Genomic DNA, 20231 nt, shown 5'->3' on the forward strand with positions numbered 1-20231 from the left:
TCTCATGAGAATTCCTAAGGGAGAAGTTTGCCACTCCAGAATTTACATGACAGTTTAGACCTCAAAATCTTTCTAGTCTGTTTCTCTATTATAATGAAGGCACCACCTTAGGAGTCAGTAAGACAAACATTGGAATCCGTGTTTAGCCACTTTCTAGCTGTGTAACCTAATTTGAGTACTAACTCTGCTCCTAAGACTCAATGTCCTTATCTGTAAAATGGATTTCTTATGAAGATGAAATAAGATACTTTAAGGAAATAGTTCAATGTTTTCCCAGTAGTAAACATGTGGATGACAGATGCTATTATTATCTCTGCACTGCCTTTGAAAGGCACTATCAAAGAGAGAGAGCTCCCAGACAGCAGAAAAATGGTGTGGAGCCAAAGCCTTTCTAGCCAGACTGATTATCTCAGAGCTTAATTGACATATTTTGAATGTTTTACTTGAGCTTAGCCAAAATCTGTCAGTGTTATGCCTACTCAAGGAGACAATCGAACAAATATGACTACCCTATAGTTTCCTCGATCCCTGTGCCACTAGGGCATGTTTATCATGCCCCTTCATCAGTGCCTGCAATTCATGTCCATATGATACAGTGATATAAATGCTTCTTAGAAATCTGTCAATCCCTCAATAATAGTACCTTAATTTGATGTTTACGGAAAGTGATGAGGGAACATAGAAGAACCTCTTAATGCTGGTAGGGTCGATAGTTAGCACACTTCTGCTCCTGACTCAACATTAATGTCTCTTTTGTGGGCAGAGGACTTTCTCTTTCCTAAGGTTTGGTCTCAAATACCACAGTGGAAGTACAGTTTACTTACTTTGAAACTGTAAGGACATTCATGACCAAGCAAAGAGAATGATTAGCTGAGAAAAACCAAACCATTTGAAACTTTTTGTGGCTAGTGAGATCTAATTAAGAACATTCGGACTTGAGACAGACCTCGGTGGTAGGGTGCTTGCTTGGTATTCATCAATCCCAGGGTTGATCATCCAGTGCATTCAGAAGAACACAAAATAAAAACCAGAACACAGGCTTCAGAGTCACATGGACAGGAGGTTGTAAAGTTGTAAACGTTGTAACTTTTAGCAGATTACCTAGGATATTATAAGCTCTCAGAAAATAGTAGTAATTGTATTTATAGTGTGTGAATTACGCAGCAGAAATGGCAAACTGTTTATTAGCAGGATAGCTTTGATTATTTTGAAGCACCATTCACATATAGAATACTGAATCCTTACATGCTTCTGATGCGGTAGGCCCCCCCTTTCCACATAAAGAAGTAGCTGTGGAGGATCCAGTAAAGTGCAGATCACTACCAGCAGTGTGGGCTGAGCAGGCTTCAGGCGAGAATGGATATTTACATTTTCACATGGAAAAGTATTATGCAGCTATAGTTACCAAATGGGAGCTACTTGAACAGAAACTATTCCTTCGTATGGGATAAAAAAAAAAATATCTAAATGTGAGCCATGGTTCATCTGTTAGCTGAAACCTACTGTGCACCTGAGAAAATGTCCAGGACAGCGCAAGACTGCTATCACTGTGGCTTCATTATAGTATTCCTCAGAACAGGACAGAGTAGTAATAGCTGCACTGGAAATATCTACCACCAAGAAGAATGCTTCCTGAGGTATAATATGTGGTTTCTTTCATGTTGCTCCAGTTGCAACAAACTGTACAATGATATAATTCTCAAAATATTTCTAAGTGTATCCATGGACGTGTGGGAGCACTAGGGCATTTGCTTCTAATATGAAAATAACAAGAGAACACGTCAGATAAACACTGTAGAAATGCCAGGGGATAGAAAGGAACATTTCTGACATATCTGTAACTTTGCATCATGATCAATACATTCCACTTGAAGTATTCTCATTTTCATTTCTATGGCCTCATACAACTCACATCCCTGAATTTTCTCTGTGATCCCTGGCTCCTCTTCCAGGTTTTCAACACTGGTGCTCCTCAGAGGGCTTCTTTTTTCTCTTACTCTATGCACATTCTCTGTAGTTACACATTTCCTCATATTGACGGCCTCCAAGATAAAATCTTGAGTCCATATGTATAGCTGTTCTTGGAATAATTCCACAAACTAAACCAATGTGTCACAACTATGCTTGCATTGTTATTGTTTTAATGTTATCTCTACTGAGAAGATACACAGCTAAAGATATCTTTTCTCTATCATGAATTGCAGTTGCTTCAACTTGTTCTTATACTTGTGATTTCAAGGGCAAGATGCTTACACATTTATTTGTCTTGCTTCTCCATAGACATTTCTAGATTCACTTTTACTGAGATTTCCAATGGGTCACTGTTTCTGTCCTATTGCTATGCATTTGAGATCTATTTTCTAGTGTTTTTTTCTAGAATTTTTGTCTTTCTCAAAAGAGCCAATGTAAAATTTAGATGCATTTTCATTAAAATTCATCAAAAATAATGTTCCACTGGCCAAAAACTTTGAGAACAATTTGTTATTCTTAAGAGTACAGTTATTACTGATAGACCAGTGATTGCCATGCAGAGGAACGCCAGTGTAACCGATGTGTGAGCTTCATGCCAAATTCAGTATTTTATTTCCCACTGTCTAAGCTGGTTAATTATCCTCATTTCACAAACCTAAAAACTGAAACACAGTTCTAATTGAAATATTCAACACAAACACATGGCTATAAAACAAGGAGTTCTCCTATGTCCTTCTGTACTTTCTGGGGATGGATATATTGAGATTCCATTTGGACTATAAGATGTATCTATATCCCACCAAGCAGGCCTAGCTAGCATCACTACTATAGCTGGTCAATTTCCAAAATAGGTGCCCATCTCTCCTGGAATCTCTTGCCTCCTCCCTTCCTTTTTCTGTATTACTTGTGTTTCTTATTCCTTGATATAACATCATAATATCATACTTCAAAAGTTTTTTCAATTTTACTACCTGGAATTAAAAAAACTTCCTGTCTTCAATTAGCTATTTGCCACATTGACACCTGTGTATTAGTCCTGAAATGCAAGCAAATCGTGCTAGTCTACTACTTGAAACATCTTTCTGTAGGCAGGAAGGGACCAAACCAAATAGAAAGGAATATGAGATCTTTCTTTTTTTATTAAATTTTTTTATTAAAAATTTCCGCCTCCTCCCCTCCTCCCTTTTCCCTCCCTCTCCCTCTCCAGTCCAAAGAGCAGTCAGGGTTCCTTGCCCTGTGGGCAGTCCAAGCTCCTCCCCCCTCCATCGAGGTCTAGGAAGGTGAGCATCCAAACAGGCTAGGCTCCCACAAAGCCAGAACATGAAGTAGGATCAAAACCCAGTGCCATTGTCCTTGGCTTCTCAGCAGCCCTCATTGTCCACCATATTCAGAGAGTCCGGGTTTATCCCCTGCTTTTTCAGTCGCAATCCAGATGGCCTTGGTGAGCTCCCAATAGATCAGCCCCACTGTCTCCGTGGGTGGGTGCACACCTCTTGGTCCTGACTTCCTTGCTCATCTTCTCCCTCCTTCTGTTCCTCATTTGGACCTTGGGAGCTCAGTCCATTGCTCCAATGTGGGTCTCTGTCTCTATCTCCAATATCAGTCTGAACACACTGAACCTGATAGAAGAGAAAGTGGGAAGTACTCTACAACATATGGGCACAGGAGACCACTTCCTACATATAACCCCAGCAGCACAGACATTAAGGGCAACATTGAAAAAATGGGACCTCCTGAAACTGAGAAGCTTCTGTAAAGCAAAGGACACTGTCACTAAGACAAAAAGGCAACCCACAGACTGGGAGAAGATATTTCTTAATTTCTCTCCACATTATGTTTCCCTGTCTTCCTCTGATCTCTTCTGGACATGAACACACACTCTTCTTTGTGCCTGAAATATGTCTTTCCTGTGGTCTGGTTGCTTGCTCTCCCTCATTTAATTCAAATATATTTCCTCTGTAAAGTGCCTTCTTCAGCCTCCCCCGCTCTCCTACAATGCCAACCTGTTTGCATCTTTGAACTAAGCTGCCATGACTGTCCTTTTAAGTCTCTTCAAGGGGAAATGCTCTTGCTTGCTCACCTAGGCAGTTTTAGCTAACCATTCTCTCCTTCCCGAGCGTCCTCAGTGGGCACAGCCACAGCCATGGAAATGCTGAATGAAAGAATAAATTTGTGAATAATTAATGATTTTTAAGCATTATAGAATAATCCAGATGTAGAGCTACAATCAGTCTGTTTTCCCTTCTTAGGGATATTTTTCAGGCTTATAAAAGGATCTAATAAGTAAAAAGCTACCTCCCAATGAAAGCCACACAAGACGGTATAACTTAGATTTTAAAAGTAACACAAAAGAATAGTTTATTTTTCCAAGCATTATGTCACTAATAACACTTTCCCTAGATGCCTGCCCTGCTCATATATATGTTTTCAGTACTAAATTGTTTGTGTCAGACCTTATTGGTCTCTTCCTTTGTACCTGATCTGGAACCAGAGTCCTACCTCACACTTCAAAACACTACTTTCTATGCAGTTTTGACATTTCTTCTTCCTCATGCAGCACCAACATCCTTCAGCCCAGTGAAAACAATAACCCAAGAGAAAAAAAAATAAGCTAATGTACTGAGAGTAGTCATTTGCTAGAATTTATCTTACAACAACATGCTGATTCCTACTTTTCAAATGCTGGTGAACTCTTACACATTGGTCATCCTCTTGGTCCTTTGGGAATATTAACCCTGCTTTCTCTTTAGTTCTTCCTTATGAAGCATCTTATGCCTACCTGCATCGTATCACATTGTGTTCCTACTATCTACCTTTCTTGCGGACAAGGACAGGTCTTGATGCATCTCTGTATTCTCCCTATACCCAATGCCATACCACAGATGGGGGAAGGTTCGTGGCATAGATGGGGATGTAAGTGCAGACTATGTTTTTTAAAAACAATAACTAATATTTGTATGTTATTATTTTCTTGGTAGTTATCTTGTTGTCTATACATTCGGTATGTGTTTAAGAATCATATGCAGCCACTGTCACTCAGGGCCACATACTTATTTTTTTATGCTTATCACCTAGTGTGATACCTGGAACACAGTACTGATAAAGACTTGTTAAATGAATGAGCGTGTACACAGGTGGGTTACATAGGGGTACTTAATAGTAATGTCATGCTACTTAGCTCCTCAAAGGGTAGTAAGTTTTTGTCCCAAGTTTTCCTGAAACGAAAGTCAACCTCAACGTAACAAAAATAAAGCACTAACCGCTGTGTTTTCCTGTTAAGGGCAATGGTTTAAAATTTTTTAGCAGCCTCTTCTTCATATGTGTGTGAACAGTGGGGAAACAGAGCCGACTACATGCTGTGGTAAGAATCTGCTCTATCAGGAACCAATCACAAGCCATATCTACTGAAAGTGCACAGTGGCCTCTGTACTCAAATAATAGAGAGACAGAGAGCAAGGAGACCAAGGGCCTTGTTTGATCTGACAGTTTGCCATTGAAGAGCCTATGTTAGCTGAAGGAAGGCTGTAGAGAGCCCATTATAATCAATTGTGAAGTTACCTTTCAGATTATGCCCTTTGTTTCTAAACAATTAGTTTGTGTGGTTAATGATGCTTTCTGAAACCTCTGGCTGGTTGTGTTTGTTTATTTATTTATTTTATTTTTGAGATAGGGTCTCATGTAGTATTGGCTAATCTTGAACTCTTGTTATCCCTGTTTCTCCAGTGCTGGGATTACAGGAGTGCACCACGTGGCCCCTTTTTTCTTCAAAGTAAAGCACTTGTCATTGGTGGTGGTAGTGTGGGGGAGGGCAACAAAGATGATGGATTTCTAAGCAGGACTGTGGACAAGTAGAGGTTCATATCTGACTATTTTGGAAGTGTGATAAATGAAAAGTAAGTCTCGTCCCCTCCCATTCTTCTTTCCACATTTTAGAGAAACAATGGTTTAAAAATATTTTCATTTTAGATTTATTTTATTCATATCTGTGTTTCGTCTGCTGGATCCCCTGGAACTGGAGTTATGGATGGTTGTGAACCATTGTATGAATACTGGACACTGAACTCCAGTACTCTACAAGAACAGCAAGCGTGTTTAACTACTGAACCATCTCTCCAGCTGAAAACTTTGTAAATAGATACTATTTCATATCTCCTAGTACCTCTCAAATAAGATTCTGAAACACATGCTTAGCCTTTTTAAATTGTGGCTATTTAGACATTGATTAAAAGGCAAAAGCTAGGGGGAAAGAGTTGCTATATTTTCTGCTAGCTCACACTCTTTAACCCCTAGATCTGATTGGAAATCACTTTTGACTAAAATATAAACTGTGCCAAGTTGATCCAAGTTCTTGGTTTAGAAACAATAGCATATCTCAACTGTCCTCACGTAGTTCCATTCAGACATGCACTGACATCTGGCTTCTCCAGGACCATTCTGCATGCAGGGAAACTAGGAACATGACGAGGAGCTAAGGTAATGAGCTGTGAGTCATAGGTTGACAAGCAGCATCCAAGCGTTTCAATGCTATGCAAAAAGCCCTGGGAAATTCAGCAATTGAAATTCCGAGCTTAAATTTAAGAAAATGTGTTGATGTTTCACTGTGGAGGATAATTATAATTCATGCATGGTAAGAGGGAGCAGCTAGCACGCTGGAGACCCAAGACATTGACTCACTACACCATACTCCCTAGGGCTATTAGTCTTCATCTAATTTGTTCCATCTGAATGTTTCCAAGGATATTAAATTTTCTATTTGAGAACCCGGAAATGTTTTATTACTGGATTCTGCTTTTCTTTTATTTTTCCCACCTATTCCTTTGAGGTATCTTTTAGTGTAATTACTTCTATTCTCTCATCCTTGAAACTATTTCTGCTTCTGTACTTTATGCTTCTTACTTTGGCTTAGGTATATTGATATTGGCAATGAAGAGTCAAAGCCTGTAATGATGCATTGGTTTGTAAATATAAATAAACACCAGACAATCATTAGCACTTTCTTAGCAATGACTCATGCAGCATATATAATAAATAATAGAGTATGGTGCTGCATATATTTAGAGGCTTATGAAGTTATTTGAAAAAGAACTATTTGTCCCTTGTAATATATGCAGACTATGAGGTTCAGATGCTGGAGGTATACCTACTGATTTCCATTTTTACAGCATGACACTAAAATATGTAACTATAATCTGCTGATTCCTTGGTTTCAGTGCCAGGTTCCTCTGGAAAACAATGGAAGTCTCTCATAAGAACGTTATCAGGGGACAGGACTACTGTACAGCTGACCTCATTTGCGTGTGCGAATGAAAGAGAACATGAATGTTTTCTATGTGAGTGTACTTGTATGTATGTCATCAGTGAGCTATCTCTTGCATAATCTCAGATTGAAACTAGACTGCTGTAAAAAGAGCTAGAGCCTCCCTTGCCTGTCCGGCTGCTTTTGCAAATCTCCTGCCTAACAAGTAGCTCAGCTCCTCCTGATCAAATGATCTTATAAATGGCTTCCCTCCATTATCCACGGTAATGGTATCTCCCTGGCGAGGCTCTCTGAAACAGCACACCCCTGTCTCTGATAGCAGAGTTCTCTTGGTGAGTGCTCCCAGAAGAGGCAAACTCCAAAACAAGGCCATCTAAGAACCGGTACAATCAGTCAACAAAACCTTTTGGAGTTCTATCAATAAATCGAATAGCCTTGGGCCTTTGGATGGGAGAAGCAAATAAAACCAGTAAGTACCAGCCTGAAGTAAGTTGCTGTGGAAAGGTTACATTCGCTCTCTTGCTATTTTGAGAGGCTAGAAGTATGTATGTGAGAAGTGTGTGCTTCGTTCTGTTTACTTGGATATATATCGTGTTGCTATCATACTGTGTAGTGTGCTGTTGAAAGAGAATTAGACAGAGTTTAGGGGTTTAAAGTATCCTAGATTTTGTGTTTCAACTTACTTTATCACTTAACCTATACTCTGTATATTCTTCATGGGGTACACAGAGATTGTAATGCCTTCTTCACTGTGTTGATGTGAGGCCCAAACCAGAGCAGAGCATAGAAGTTTTTTAGAAATTACAAACTTATATATTTTAAAAATGAGATGTTGTTAACCCAATGCTCGCTGCCTTCTAAATGATGCCCATCTGCTTTGCCTTTAGACTAGTGCTAGTATTTGCAAGTATGCCTTTCTTGGTCCAGACTTGCAATAACTACCTATGTAGATTTCTGTAACATTATGAGGACCTACTCACAGCTGAAACTAATGCCTAGAATGAATAGTGCTTCATTTAATATGAATGCATGTACTTATGAAAAAGGGGTTCTTACCCTCATGGAGCTTATGATTTATTAAGAGGGACTGGCATGCAGAATGGCTCCATGTAGTTTGAAACAAGATGATAGAACTCCTCTGTTGGGCCTATGGAGCTACCTCTCATTAATGGATGGGTTCTACCTTGTCGATTTAGTCTGTGAGTGGTAGTGTGATCCCAGATTATTTTAGGGACTCAGATTTGGCTCATTTTCTTTTCTATAAGATACCCCAGTGACATAAAGTACTATTGGAATTAATGTCTGAAATATAGGTAGAAATACTCAGATACAAGTTGCCATAGAAGTGTTTTTCATGATAAGATTTTGTAGACTTATGGAAGGCTATGCGACTTTTCTTGTTTTCTTTTTTGTCTCTCTTTTTTTCTTTTGATGGTGGGGAAGAAGGAGACAACTTATAAATCATCTACTATGTTTTCTCACATTGTCAGTCATGAATTTTTGAATTAGGTAAGTTCATTTGCTAATAATACATAAAAAATAGAGTAGGTTTGATGTTGACCTAGGCTAATTACCAAGATGTGGTTTGTTCTATTCTTGAACACTTACATAACCATCTTGAAAGTGTGTGTTTAGGGTCCAGTGGAGTATAAAAAAAAGCCAGCAAATGTAATTCTTGAATCCTCCTTCCCACCACCAAAGTACAATTCAGTGTATACATCCTTTCAATAAAGGCAGCAATTTTATCTTTATATATAAAATAAGGCTCCATATTGATATAATTATATAAGGAGACATATGATGACTTTAAATTTATCCTTATCCAATACTTTGAAATCTAAAGACTGTCATTAAAATTTTAATCCTTGATCTACAGCACTAATTCTTTTTATACAGAATCTCCCCCACCAAAGAACTTCCAGATGACACACTCATGTTTTAATAGAATTCTGCTGCAAATCTATTATCCCTCTGCAATCCTAAAATCCATATTCTTTCATATGTCCTTGTGTTAAATGATTATTATAACTCTGTCATCACAGCTTCTTGAACATTATTCTCTTCTATTTTCAGTATCTGTATCAATATACCAGAAACATTAGAGTTTACCCTGGATATTTCCTCTAGGCTCCATCCCAGTCTTATTGTGTATACTTTACTTTCATATGCAAAAAATATTAAACAATGTTGGTGTGATCACCAATGTCTGATAATAGGTTTATGTTGCTACTGATTTGGGGGTTTTCATTTGAATGTGGCTGTGCATTTGCAAGGCTGGGCTTTTGGTTGAGAGGCAGACAATACATTTGTTTTGTTGAGGAAAAATATGCAAGTAAATAATTACATCAGTTTTGAAAGTACACAGACATTTATTCTCATGATATCTGCTTAAAATATTTATTTTATTTGCTCATGACTTAATAAATGGTCTTACAAGTTGTAGGACCAGAATTTCTGGCTTTTCCTCCTTCACATACTTGGTATACAGTACCTGTAATAAATGGGCACAATTGGCATCTTTGGCTGCATCCAATTCAACATATATATCACCGTATCCATTTTGGTCAAGTTTTCTAGTATCTGGTTGATTACTGTTCTTTTACTTTGACTTTTATATCTGCACAACTTGATGGCTTTCTTTTCTAACCTCCTGGGAGTTTAATCTGGTACTGATATCGGGTGAATGTGTGTTGGAAAAATGAGAGAATAATGAGAGCAATTGACCATTTCTAATCCTGCACCACAGCGCCTATGTCCCTTTAAAAATGTTTTGCTGCAAGTTTCTTTGGCAAGAGGCAAGCCAGTAAGGGCTGTGTGTATTCATTTAGTCCCCCATGGATACAAGCCCTCACATTTGTGTATGAGACTGAGAGGGGAGAGGAAAAGACCTGAAAAACAAATGCAGTGTTTCCTACTGGCTTGAAAATAGGCTGTGAATGATCTTTGGTCATAATGAAATAAAATAATTTTTACAAAAAATGCATTCCAATTGCAATTACAGAGCATATGCCAACACTAACTCCACAAGGGTTGGCTCAAAAATACATATCATCCACAAAACAATTTGAATTCTTTGTAAAAAAAATGTAGTTGCTATGTAATCAGGTTATGAACGGATGTAAACTGTGGTTGTTTGGACACTAGTGTTAGCTATTTTTCCACGATTCTAAAGGCAAGTATATGAAAGTGAAACAAATGGCCTGTGGCTAGATCTAAAGTGCCACTCACTTGAAAGTTTCTGTTGTGCAAGTGAAAAACAACATTTAAACTTAAGACTAAGCATTTTGTTTGATTGCACTCCTAGAGAATAATAGTTCTTTTGTATAATACTTGAAATGAAGCCTACAGCCATCCCAAACTAAATAGTCTCTTTAGTTTTAGATCTTGGAAATAATGACATCATAGGCAAATTGAAGCAGTGATCCATTAATAGTGTCCTTTGTAGAAAGCTGTCTCAGAAGAGGACCAGACTTAGTAAATTGGTATTATTTACAAGCATAAGATAATAGTATTCTCTCTTTCTATGTTTATGGAAGAGTACAAGATACCTCCCACTTGGGGAAAAATACATTGACAACAAGGCTTCCTTGTAAATGCCTTCCCTTTCTCCACTCTTTCAAAAGCATGCTTTGAAGCACTTTCTTTGAAGTTGGGTTAACCATGTCAAGAAGATAACTTTTGTTTGTACTTTATAAAACTTGATGAAGAGCTGACGTAGTAGCATGATAGTTCAAACAAAACAAAATATGTAAAGTCTACACAAATGAAGAGTATCTAGCTCATGCTTTATGTTCTCAGTGTGGAAGTGGATACCCTTTCTTCAGTCTCATGTCCATCTCTGTAAAGGGTTATTTCAGCCCCTCTGATGATGCTCTAATGAGGCCAGTGAAACTAAATACCGTCTAAAACCATGTCTGTTTGTTGAGAAGTAGAAAGTAGCTCGGTTCTCTGCAGAGCTCGTGGAATACCAGGAGCTTGTTGGTGTTTTGGAATTTGAGTTGTAGGATTTTAGTACAGCATAGAAGAGTTTTCTATCCCAAGTAGTCCTTAATCCTTATCCTAAAACATACTTGGCCAGATAGCATTGGGGTCATCAGGCAACCTGAAAAGAAGCAGTAGGTAAGCATGCTTCCTTGTTTATGTGCTGTAATTAGGAATGTGTAAATAGGTGTGGAAACCACACCTAGTTCTCAAGAACAAAGGAGCACAGTATTTTAAATTACATAGTTGCCCTAGAACCCTTGTTGTCCTAGACTCTTGCCTTGTTAAGCAAGATCAGATCTATTCTAAAGAGAGCACACTTGTCTTTCTGACTTCTGTCATATCAAGTCAAGTGATGTGTCATCAGAAAATATGTATCATCCGGAAAATGGGAGCTCTTTATCTCTGTGGGACACAACTTTCCAGAAATCTCCCTTGGCACTGCTATTTAAATACTCAGGCCCTGTTCAGTAGCTTACACACTTAGTTTTTAAAATCAAGCTAGATGTTGCATATCTGATATTTTTGTAATAATAACTTCACACTTAGACGTTAGTATTGAGTCCAGAACAGTTTCATACCAAATTCTTTCCAGTGGCTAAAGGAAAACTGTGAGCTGGGCCAGTGAAATATAATACCACTGGTCAAGTCAATCATTTCTGGAGAAGAGTAAATTGAAGAGGACCAAAGGTCTAAACGCAAAAAAGAACGTAGTTCATTAGCCCTGTTTCACACAGGTGTTCCAATAATGACTAGTACCAGTAGCAAGTGTGCATATATTTTACCTTGACATCATAGTTACTTTTTCATTGTATCTCATGTTTCAGTTTTACTTACGCAAGACACACGGAGCTCATCAGGTCATTGGTAGTGCCAACAAGACATTTGTTACCAGGTGCTTTCACCATAATGATTACCGAAAAGATACAGAAGGCAAATGGGAGGCGGTGGTGGGGAGGAGGCAGAAATCCTTAATAAATAAATAAAATTTTTTAAAAAAAGAAAAGATACAGAATTAGTCTTAATTCATTCAGATAATGCAAGTCATGGCAAAGCAAAAGGAAACGGAGCTGTGCAAATGAAGATAAGGCCAATCATTGGGAACTGGCAGCCAATCAAGCAGAAAAAAGTCATTGCTTAATACCCCCTCCTGTTTTGTTAATCGACCATTTCACACATTTATGCAATAAATATTAGTTATTTTTCCCTCATCACTTTCTTCTTTCTCATTCTTCTCCAACTTGGGATGAAACTCTTCTAGTCTCCCTAATTTCATGTTTTCTGTTGTGTGTGTACCTCACTGATTTTAACTAAAGTCTCTTTCTGGACTGTGAGAGGGTCGTTATTTACTAGAGCAAGCACAACTTCTATGTGGCTTTACCACTGATGAAAATGCTAGCCCCTTCCCCAACAATTGCTATTGTTCTCGGGGAGGGAGCAAAGTTTCATGGACTGTATATATTTATTGAATTTAGAACATAGGGAAATTATTTTCAAATTTTATTGCCATATATTACTTTTATTTTAGGATTTGATACATATACATACTGTACTTTGACCATATTTACCTCTCTCTTACTTTTCTTCATCCCTCTTTCTGGTCCTTTTCCTTGTCCTAAGTCTCTCTTCTACTTTAGTATAATTTATTTTATCCGTATTTTGCATGTGAGATAAAACATAATATCTACCTTTTGTGGTCTGGTTAATTTCATTTATTTTGTTACTTTTCAGTTGCATTCATTTTTCTACAAACAAAATTTCATAAAATAGAAAAAACTTTAAATACTCCTCATATAATTCAGAGCTCTTTATTAAAAACAATAAAAATGTTGTAATCACTAAAACTAAAAGGAATTATGGAAAGACATTTGTTTGTTTGTTTTGTTTTAATTTTTAAGGCAGGGTTTTTCTCTGTTACAGCTCTGGAATGCACTCTGTAGACCAGGCTTGCCTCAAATTCAGGTATTCCCTTCCTCTGCCTCCCGAATGCCGGAATTGAAGTGTGTACCCCCTCTGCCTGGTGGCAGACCATTTCTTATTTCAGTATTTAATGAGGATATTCTTTGTTGTTGCTGCAACTATGTTCACTTACAGTAATTGTCCTTTTCATAGAGTCACGTGGTAAGTTGTATTTGGAGAATTAATATATTCTTAAATTAGTAATAAGTGATACTATATAAATTTATATATAGCTACATTTGATTTTTCTCATATTCAAACCATGAAGTCGTTCTGAAGGACCTGGCTTGTGCCTGTGAGGGTCAATTCCTATAAGGGGAGGACCAGAATTAGAATAAGAAGACAGGAGCATAAACATTTTCCTGAAGATGTCATACTTTTTCTACCTCATCCTCTGAGGTGGATGAAACATGAATGTGCTTGGATTTTGACATATGTGCCTAAATAAGTGAAACTCATAGTAAATAATAAATCCCTAAAACCTATACTAGATTTTACAACTAAAGTACTTTTCGGGGACATGAAATAAGACAGAGAGTAAAATTATGACATCTCACCATACATCCATACGAGAGCTCTGCCTTTGGTCATAATGACATTCTGCCTACCTTTTAAAGCTGCTTCCTTGGGAGAAGATGGGCATCATCTGCTAAGACAGTATACCTCAACTTTCCTGAAACTGTCATGTATATAGAAAGCTTTCTCAATTTTTAAATAATAAAAACAGTAGAAATCATTTTGCAAATCAGGTACATAGACATAAGAAGCAGACACCAAGGCATGCTAGTGTTAAAACAGCTAATAAATCGTGGTTCTGGGCCATTGACAATCCACATCTTAGCCTGTATCAATTTAAAAGTCTAGAAAGTTTATGCCACTTGACCATAATGATCATCAGTATAAGATTTTTTAGAGAAAAAGTAAATTGTTCATTCAGAGATCGTGTACGAACAACAGAAAGTAGAGTTTTGCTCTGGTAAAATCAAGGAAGCTTACACATTTGTGTGTGTACACTGAAAGTCATTCATGACCACAGTTACCTCAACTTGGATAAATTGTCTTGTTAGCCTTTGGAGAGGCATATTTCTTCTCCCCAGAAGAGAAGCCTCTTAAAATGTACAGGAAATCTGAGTGAATGAATGAGAGCAAAACTACTTCGGGGATGCTAGACTCCCCATGTGTACTCCACTTGTATTAGACTTGACCTCCCTTACCTCCTGTTTGCCACTGCTTTCCTTTAGGAGCTGTGAAATCAGCTGCACCTGAAAATGTCTGATAGCTTGGAGAACGAAGAAAAACCCCCAGCTCCCCCACTGAGGATGAACAGCAACAACCGTGATTCTTCAGCACTCAACCACAGCACCAAACCACTCCCCATGGCCCCCGAAGAGAAGAATAAGAAAGCCAGGCTTCGCTCTATCTTCCCAGGAGGAGGGGATAAAAGTAATGTATCAGTGGCCGGGCATTCAAAAGGGGCCAGTTTATTCTTTCTTTGTAGCTTTTTTTCTTGGGTAGTCGCTTCTGAGTGTTGGTTGTTCAGAGCCTGATTAACCTTTCCATCTCCATCTTCAGAGGTTGCCTTTTGTCAGAGGACCACATTTGATTGACTTCCTATGGGATACCAGAAAATATACATGCTGTGTTTGTCTTTCACATAAACTGGATTTATAGACTTAACTGAAGGAAATCTATCACAAGAGCACTGTATTGAGTGTAAAAACAGCAACTTGCTTTCTGAAAATTTAGGGTAGAATTTAAAACAATTCCTCCCTAATGCTAAGTTGTCCCTCTTTTGATATTTGAGTGTATAGGTAGATTTGCTTCTGTATATCTTTACAATAACTGAAGATTTTGAGTTAAGTGTACAAGTCACCACAATGTTATCTGTCTGAATCACAGGAAGGATGGAAAAGTCTTTTATTTCCTTTCTTCTTCTACCAGTTGTCACCTATGCAGTCAGTTCCAAGTGCATGAAAGTCACAATAAAGAATCATTTACCCATGTGACATTCATGATACAGCTTGTTGCTTAAATAGTGTATGCTACTTTGTGACACTTGGTTCTCTGAAAGCTTTAGTAAGTAGCATATAAGGTTGTATTAGTTGCCATAAAACTGAAACCTAACCTCGATAGATATAACTATTGATCAGGACATGAGTAAAGTAATCATAGGATCACTGAAATTGGCCAAAAGGAGAAGAAAGGTAATGTCTTTGAAAACAAAATGTCATTATTGATCTGCGTCTTCAAGGTAAAAGTGGTAATTTGGGGTGCTATACAGTGTTAAATGAACTTACAATTTGTATAAGAGCTGAAATGCTTGTTAGTGACAGTATTGCCTCTTGTGTGTTTATGAGATGCTTTCCCCTGTGACCTAAGGACTGAAGAGAAGTAAACAAATAATGAAATACATTCTACACAAGGGTTCTGTGACCTTATAAGGGGAAATTCTAAAAGCCTGTTTGCCAGTAAAGTGGATCTTGAAAACCCTTTTCTGCGAGTAAAGGGCGGTGTGAGAATTGAAGATGTGTCATTATGTAGCGAGCAATTCATTTGTAATAGTGATGCTGAAGAAAGCATCCCTGTACTATATCTGCTTCATTTGCCCAGTGCTTGAATAAGGGATGACTCCACACTAATCTTTGGTGCTTGAAAGTACTTGCTTTTAATGTTTTTTTTTTTTTTTTTTTTTTTTTGGTTTTTTGAGACAGGGTTTCTCTGTGGCTTTGGAGCCTGTCCTGGAACTAGCTCTGGAAAACAAAAACAAACAGAGATCCGCCTGCCTCTGCCTCCCGAGTGCTGGGATTAAAGGCGTGCGCCACCATCGCCCGGCGCTTTTAATGTTTTTGAAAAGTCCTATTTGTCCTTTTGAAAAGCAGGAGTTCAGCAATATCAGAGAGGTTGACATTTCTGCTTTGTGTCAATATTTCAAATGACCTCATAGTGAAACCACTGCTATTCTCCAGAAAAGCATATCCAAATCTTCTCAGGGAAAAACAATCTGAGCCAAATTGAACTGGCATCCAAACAGAAGGGCCTGGATGACTTCATCTCCTATTCAGGAATGGGTTGAACAGTGCTTTCTTAGAGAAATACAAGACTACTTGAAAGAAAACCTTTAGTTCAAAAGTCCTGTTGGTTCATAGCATCCATTTGATACTTCACATGCGTTTGCCAGTACGTACATGTTCTAGGGTAAACACGTTCTTTAATACCAACCACACATTGACTTTCAGTTTGTATATCAATGTACGGTCAAGCCATTCAGTAAGATGTGCTAATTATATGTCACTTAACAATTCAAAGTCTCACAAAAGTTCTGAAGGTACTAGTGTTCTGAAGGTACACCATTACTAATGCTGTATCCTTAATGAAAAAGGCATTAGCTAGTTCGCCAAAAGCGTGGTATAGTGCAACCCGGAAGATTTGACAAGAGGTAGGAATGGAACATCTTTCAGGACCTCCTCCTAAAGGCAGTGAAATTTTACATCACTAAGAACCTGTGAATGATGAACCTCTTTGTAACTAAATTTGAATATGAACTTGTTTGCTTTAATATATGATAGGATATTTTATAGGATACCCCTCAGGGAGGTTTTTGTATGCCAGAGGCGATTATCAGAAGGGACAATAAAGATAATTAAGAGGTTTTGAGACTGGAAGACAAAGTTATAAGGAAGGGGAACCATTTAGTTTTAGAACAAGTATAAGATGTTCCAAGGAAAACTGATGAACATCGGTATCTTTTCATATCAACAATTACCTGTTCAAAACTTGAATGATTTTGAAGAATCTTATATTATGAAGAATCACCAGAAGCTATCTTAAGGCAAACTTTTAAATCATCAGTTACCATTTCTAGTATTGCTAGACATCTAACAAGCTACTTTCAGAGAAATCTTGGATGATTTAAGTGCTATAAGAGTGTTTTTTAAAGATTATAATGAGAAGAAGTTACGTCAAAAAGTCCTAAATCATTCAAGGTAGTGGTACTTAAACACTCTCAATGAGTAGCTGGTAAGTTTCGTTCAAAGTTTGAATGACTTCGTTGGACTCAATAGAGAAGTGGATGGGTTTCTTCCCAAAAGATATGACAGAAGTCATCTTCACAAAGAAATATAGTCATTAAATAATGCTGCTTGTATCCGTGATATTGTTATAGCTTCAGGATGGGATTTCAATGACTCTGAGAACATTTGCATCTGTGATTTGAACTAGCAATTCACCACTGTGAATTGCTTTCCTGTCACTCTCATTTTTACTGGAGTCATATGTATGTTTTTATCATCCCTGAAAAATCTTCTCAGGGATCTAAACAAAATTATGTAGAGCTTTCCATTGTTATATTTTAAGTGATGGAAGCTCTCATTAATCCTTTTATTTAGTGTAACATTGTTATTATTATTGCATGCAAAATATTTATGAGATATTTGAAAAGCTGTGACCTTATTTCTAATGTCCATGTTTTTCTCTTCTATTTCCAAAATTTCCTCAATTAAACTTTGAAAACTCAGGTTTGCCTAAGACCCTGCCCCTCATGGGTGAACAGAGAATATTGTTTCTCTGTCCCTGTTTCTTGGTGACTGTTTGAGTAACATCACAGTCAGTTTTGAATTAATACAAAAAGCACTGAACGTATGTTCTGGAGGCCTGGATTCATTGAGGGCTCTGGCAGTAATGACTGTGGCTTTGGTCCAGTCCTGCAGCTTCTTTAGCCTGAAGTTTTATCATCTGTTAAATGAGGATGATAGAGTTTGCCATGCCTTTCCAAATCTTTGTGAGAACTTAAGGTAACTGTAATTACATGAGTGTTACAAGTGTAAATTAACTTCCGCTAGGTAATTTTGAGCTATTATTATATTTATGACATTTAACAACTTATACAACCAAGAAACTAGGTTGTTGAATTTATACCTTTTCAACATAGCTTTTGCCATGACTAGCATCTGTATGTCAATTATAGAATACTTCAAAAGTAAAGAAAGTGTGTGGTTTATACGTAACAGTTGTAACGAGGCTTTTTGATATGTGTGTATCTTGGTAGGTATCAGTTGTGTTCCAGGCTCTATTTTATGTTCTTAACTTCATTTCCCCCTTTTTACATCCTTATCCATTTTGTATGTGTTTTTTTGGTATATACTCATATATATATTTATGTTGCATTTTATGTATTCTTGTGTGTCAGCTGGCATCCATTTTGGAGTAAGGTGGTGATGAAGTACATGGATGAGTAAATAAATTCATTAATAAATACATAACTATAAATAAACCAGTAAGGAGAAAGCAATGAGGCAAATAAAAGAACCAAGTACTCTGAAAATGACTTAGCTCCCCCCAATCTAATCAGTTAAAAAGTTAAAGCAGGTGAGAGTGCACTTGGAATTTGCCTTTCTGTGTGACGTCTGTTTTTCATCTATTCGTGTATTTTGTGTCTTGTACTGCTCTTGAGCTTAGGTGCGTTTTGGGGAGTGTGTAGTCCTGTGTGAAGGATTGTGTTCTTAGGGAACACAGTTCATATGTATTTTGTTTGTGGGGAAATCTGGACAGATTTATGATTTGGTGATCTGGTGAATGATATGATATGATGGTCCTTTTCCTGGGAGATATAGGAAGAAATAGTTGGACAGAAATAAAATTGTGACATATAAAAGATGATTTCTCATTTGCTTACTGCTTACTGGGTGCAGGTCTGTGATTCAGGCATCATTAAAACATATATGAATATCAGGAAAAATTACTTTTTCTTTGTTCTAGCCCTCTTTTGCAGTCATAACAGTATAAGCTTAAAGCATTTAAACATACAGTCTAGGACCACATAGCAAAGAATGAAAGCCAGAAACAAACTTCTTATACTACATTAGCATTCCTAGCGATGGAACAAAGACACTGTGTTGCTCTCATCAGAAGCCAGGGATGGCATTCATTTTTATTAAGAAGTTTCATTGTGCTTTAAAACGTATATGAATATCAGGAAAATTATTTTTTAATTGTAATGCAGAAAATGATAGATGCATGATATTCCTGACAACAGAGATGTGCTAATATTTTCTTGTGTGTTGTGTGGGTTAAGTTATCATTTGGTATGTATATTTCATAGGCTCGCAAATGGATTGTTTTAGAAAAGTGAGGCTTTAATTTGATATATTCACAGTTGTGAAGAAGATATTGCACAACATAGTTCTTGTTATTGTATTGAAAAATACATTGTTATGCTAATCCCTGGAATAGTCTATCTTCTCTATACCCTACAGAGCAGGGAGCATTGTGCAAAAAGAAAATGCTCAGCTATCTTTAATGGTCTTGTTAATCAAATGTTTTGGTTAATACCCATTACTAATATCCATAAAATATACAATAAAATATACTTAGTGTGGTAAATCTAAAGGCCCTTAGTACTCTTGCAGGAGTACGAGGTGTTTATTATTTCACCAATAATATGTAGGCATGTCAACTAATGGAGAGGTATATGCTCTGCTATCAGAAAGTCAGGTGGCAGAGACCAATAATGCCAGAATAGTGTTTGCGTTCCTCTTAGTTCTCTAAAAATAGCCATCTAGCTCCATGGGGAGTCCTCTTCACAGATCGTTGGCCTGCCCTTTGGGAAGTCTTTCTTGTCCTCTATGTTCCATGAAAAGAGCCTCGTATCTGTTCCTCCACTCCTAGACAGCCTGTTGAAAGGGAAAGAAAGTGGGACAAGGATGCACTTTCCCTAGCTACTAAAGCCCATGTTCCCATTTCAAGGCTAATAAAGGAAAAGCTCACAAAAATATGGTTTCCCACTAAAACCAATAGACAGTCACATTGAAGACAGGTATGAAATATAGTATTGGAAGATGTATACAATGTAGTAAAGAGAGGAAGTGATATCTGAGAGGAAAAGGATAAGAGGAAGAACAGGGGATGGGTAGGAAGTAGTGGAAGATGGAAAAGTATTGTATCAAACATTCAAACGAAGAATGTATAGAAGGATACAAATGTTGCTAATAGTCAAGTGTTAGGAAAGTTCTTTCTTTTTTTTTAAATTTATTTATTTATTAAAGATTTTCGTCTCTTCCCCGCCACC

General features: G+C 37.5%; 1 protein-coding gene across 11 annotated transcripts in view; it reads left to right on the forward strand.

The window, feature by feature from the left end:
• Pak3 (p21 (RAC1) activated kinase 3) overlaps positions 1–20231 on the forward strand; it is a 285220-nt gene that overhangs the window by 167687 nt on the left and 97302 nt on the right. For all 11 annotated transcript variants that reach the window (XM_026777965.1, XM_026777964.1, XM_026777962.1 and 8 more), the window contains one exon: positions 14410–14611. In XM_026777965.1, the coding sequence (XP_026633766.1) occupies positions 14437–14611 (175 nt within the window). In that variant the 5' untranslated portion in view covers positions 14410–14436. The remainder of the gene's footprint in view (positions 1–14409; positions 14612–20231) is intronic.

The sequence above is a fragment of the Microtus ochrogaster genome, unplaced genomic scaffold (assembly GCF_000317375.1).
Source record: "Microtus ochrogaster isolate Prairie Vole_2 unplaced genomic scaffold, MicOch1.0 UNK92, whole genome shotgun sequence".
NCBI lineage: Eukaryota > Metazoa > Chordata > Mammalia > Rodentia > Cricetidae > Microtus > Microtus ochrogaster.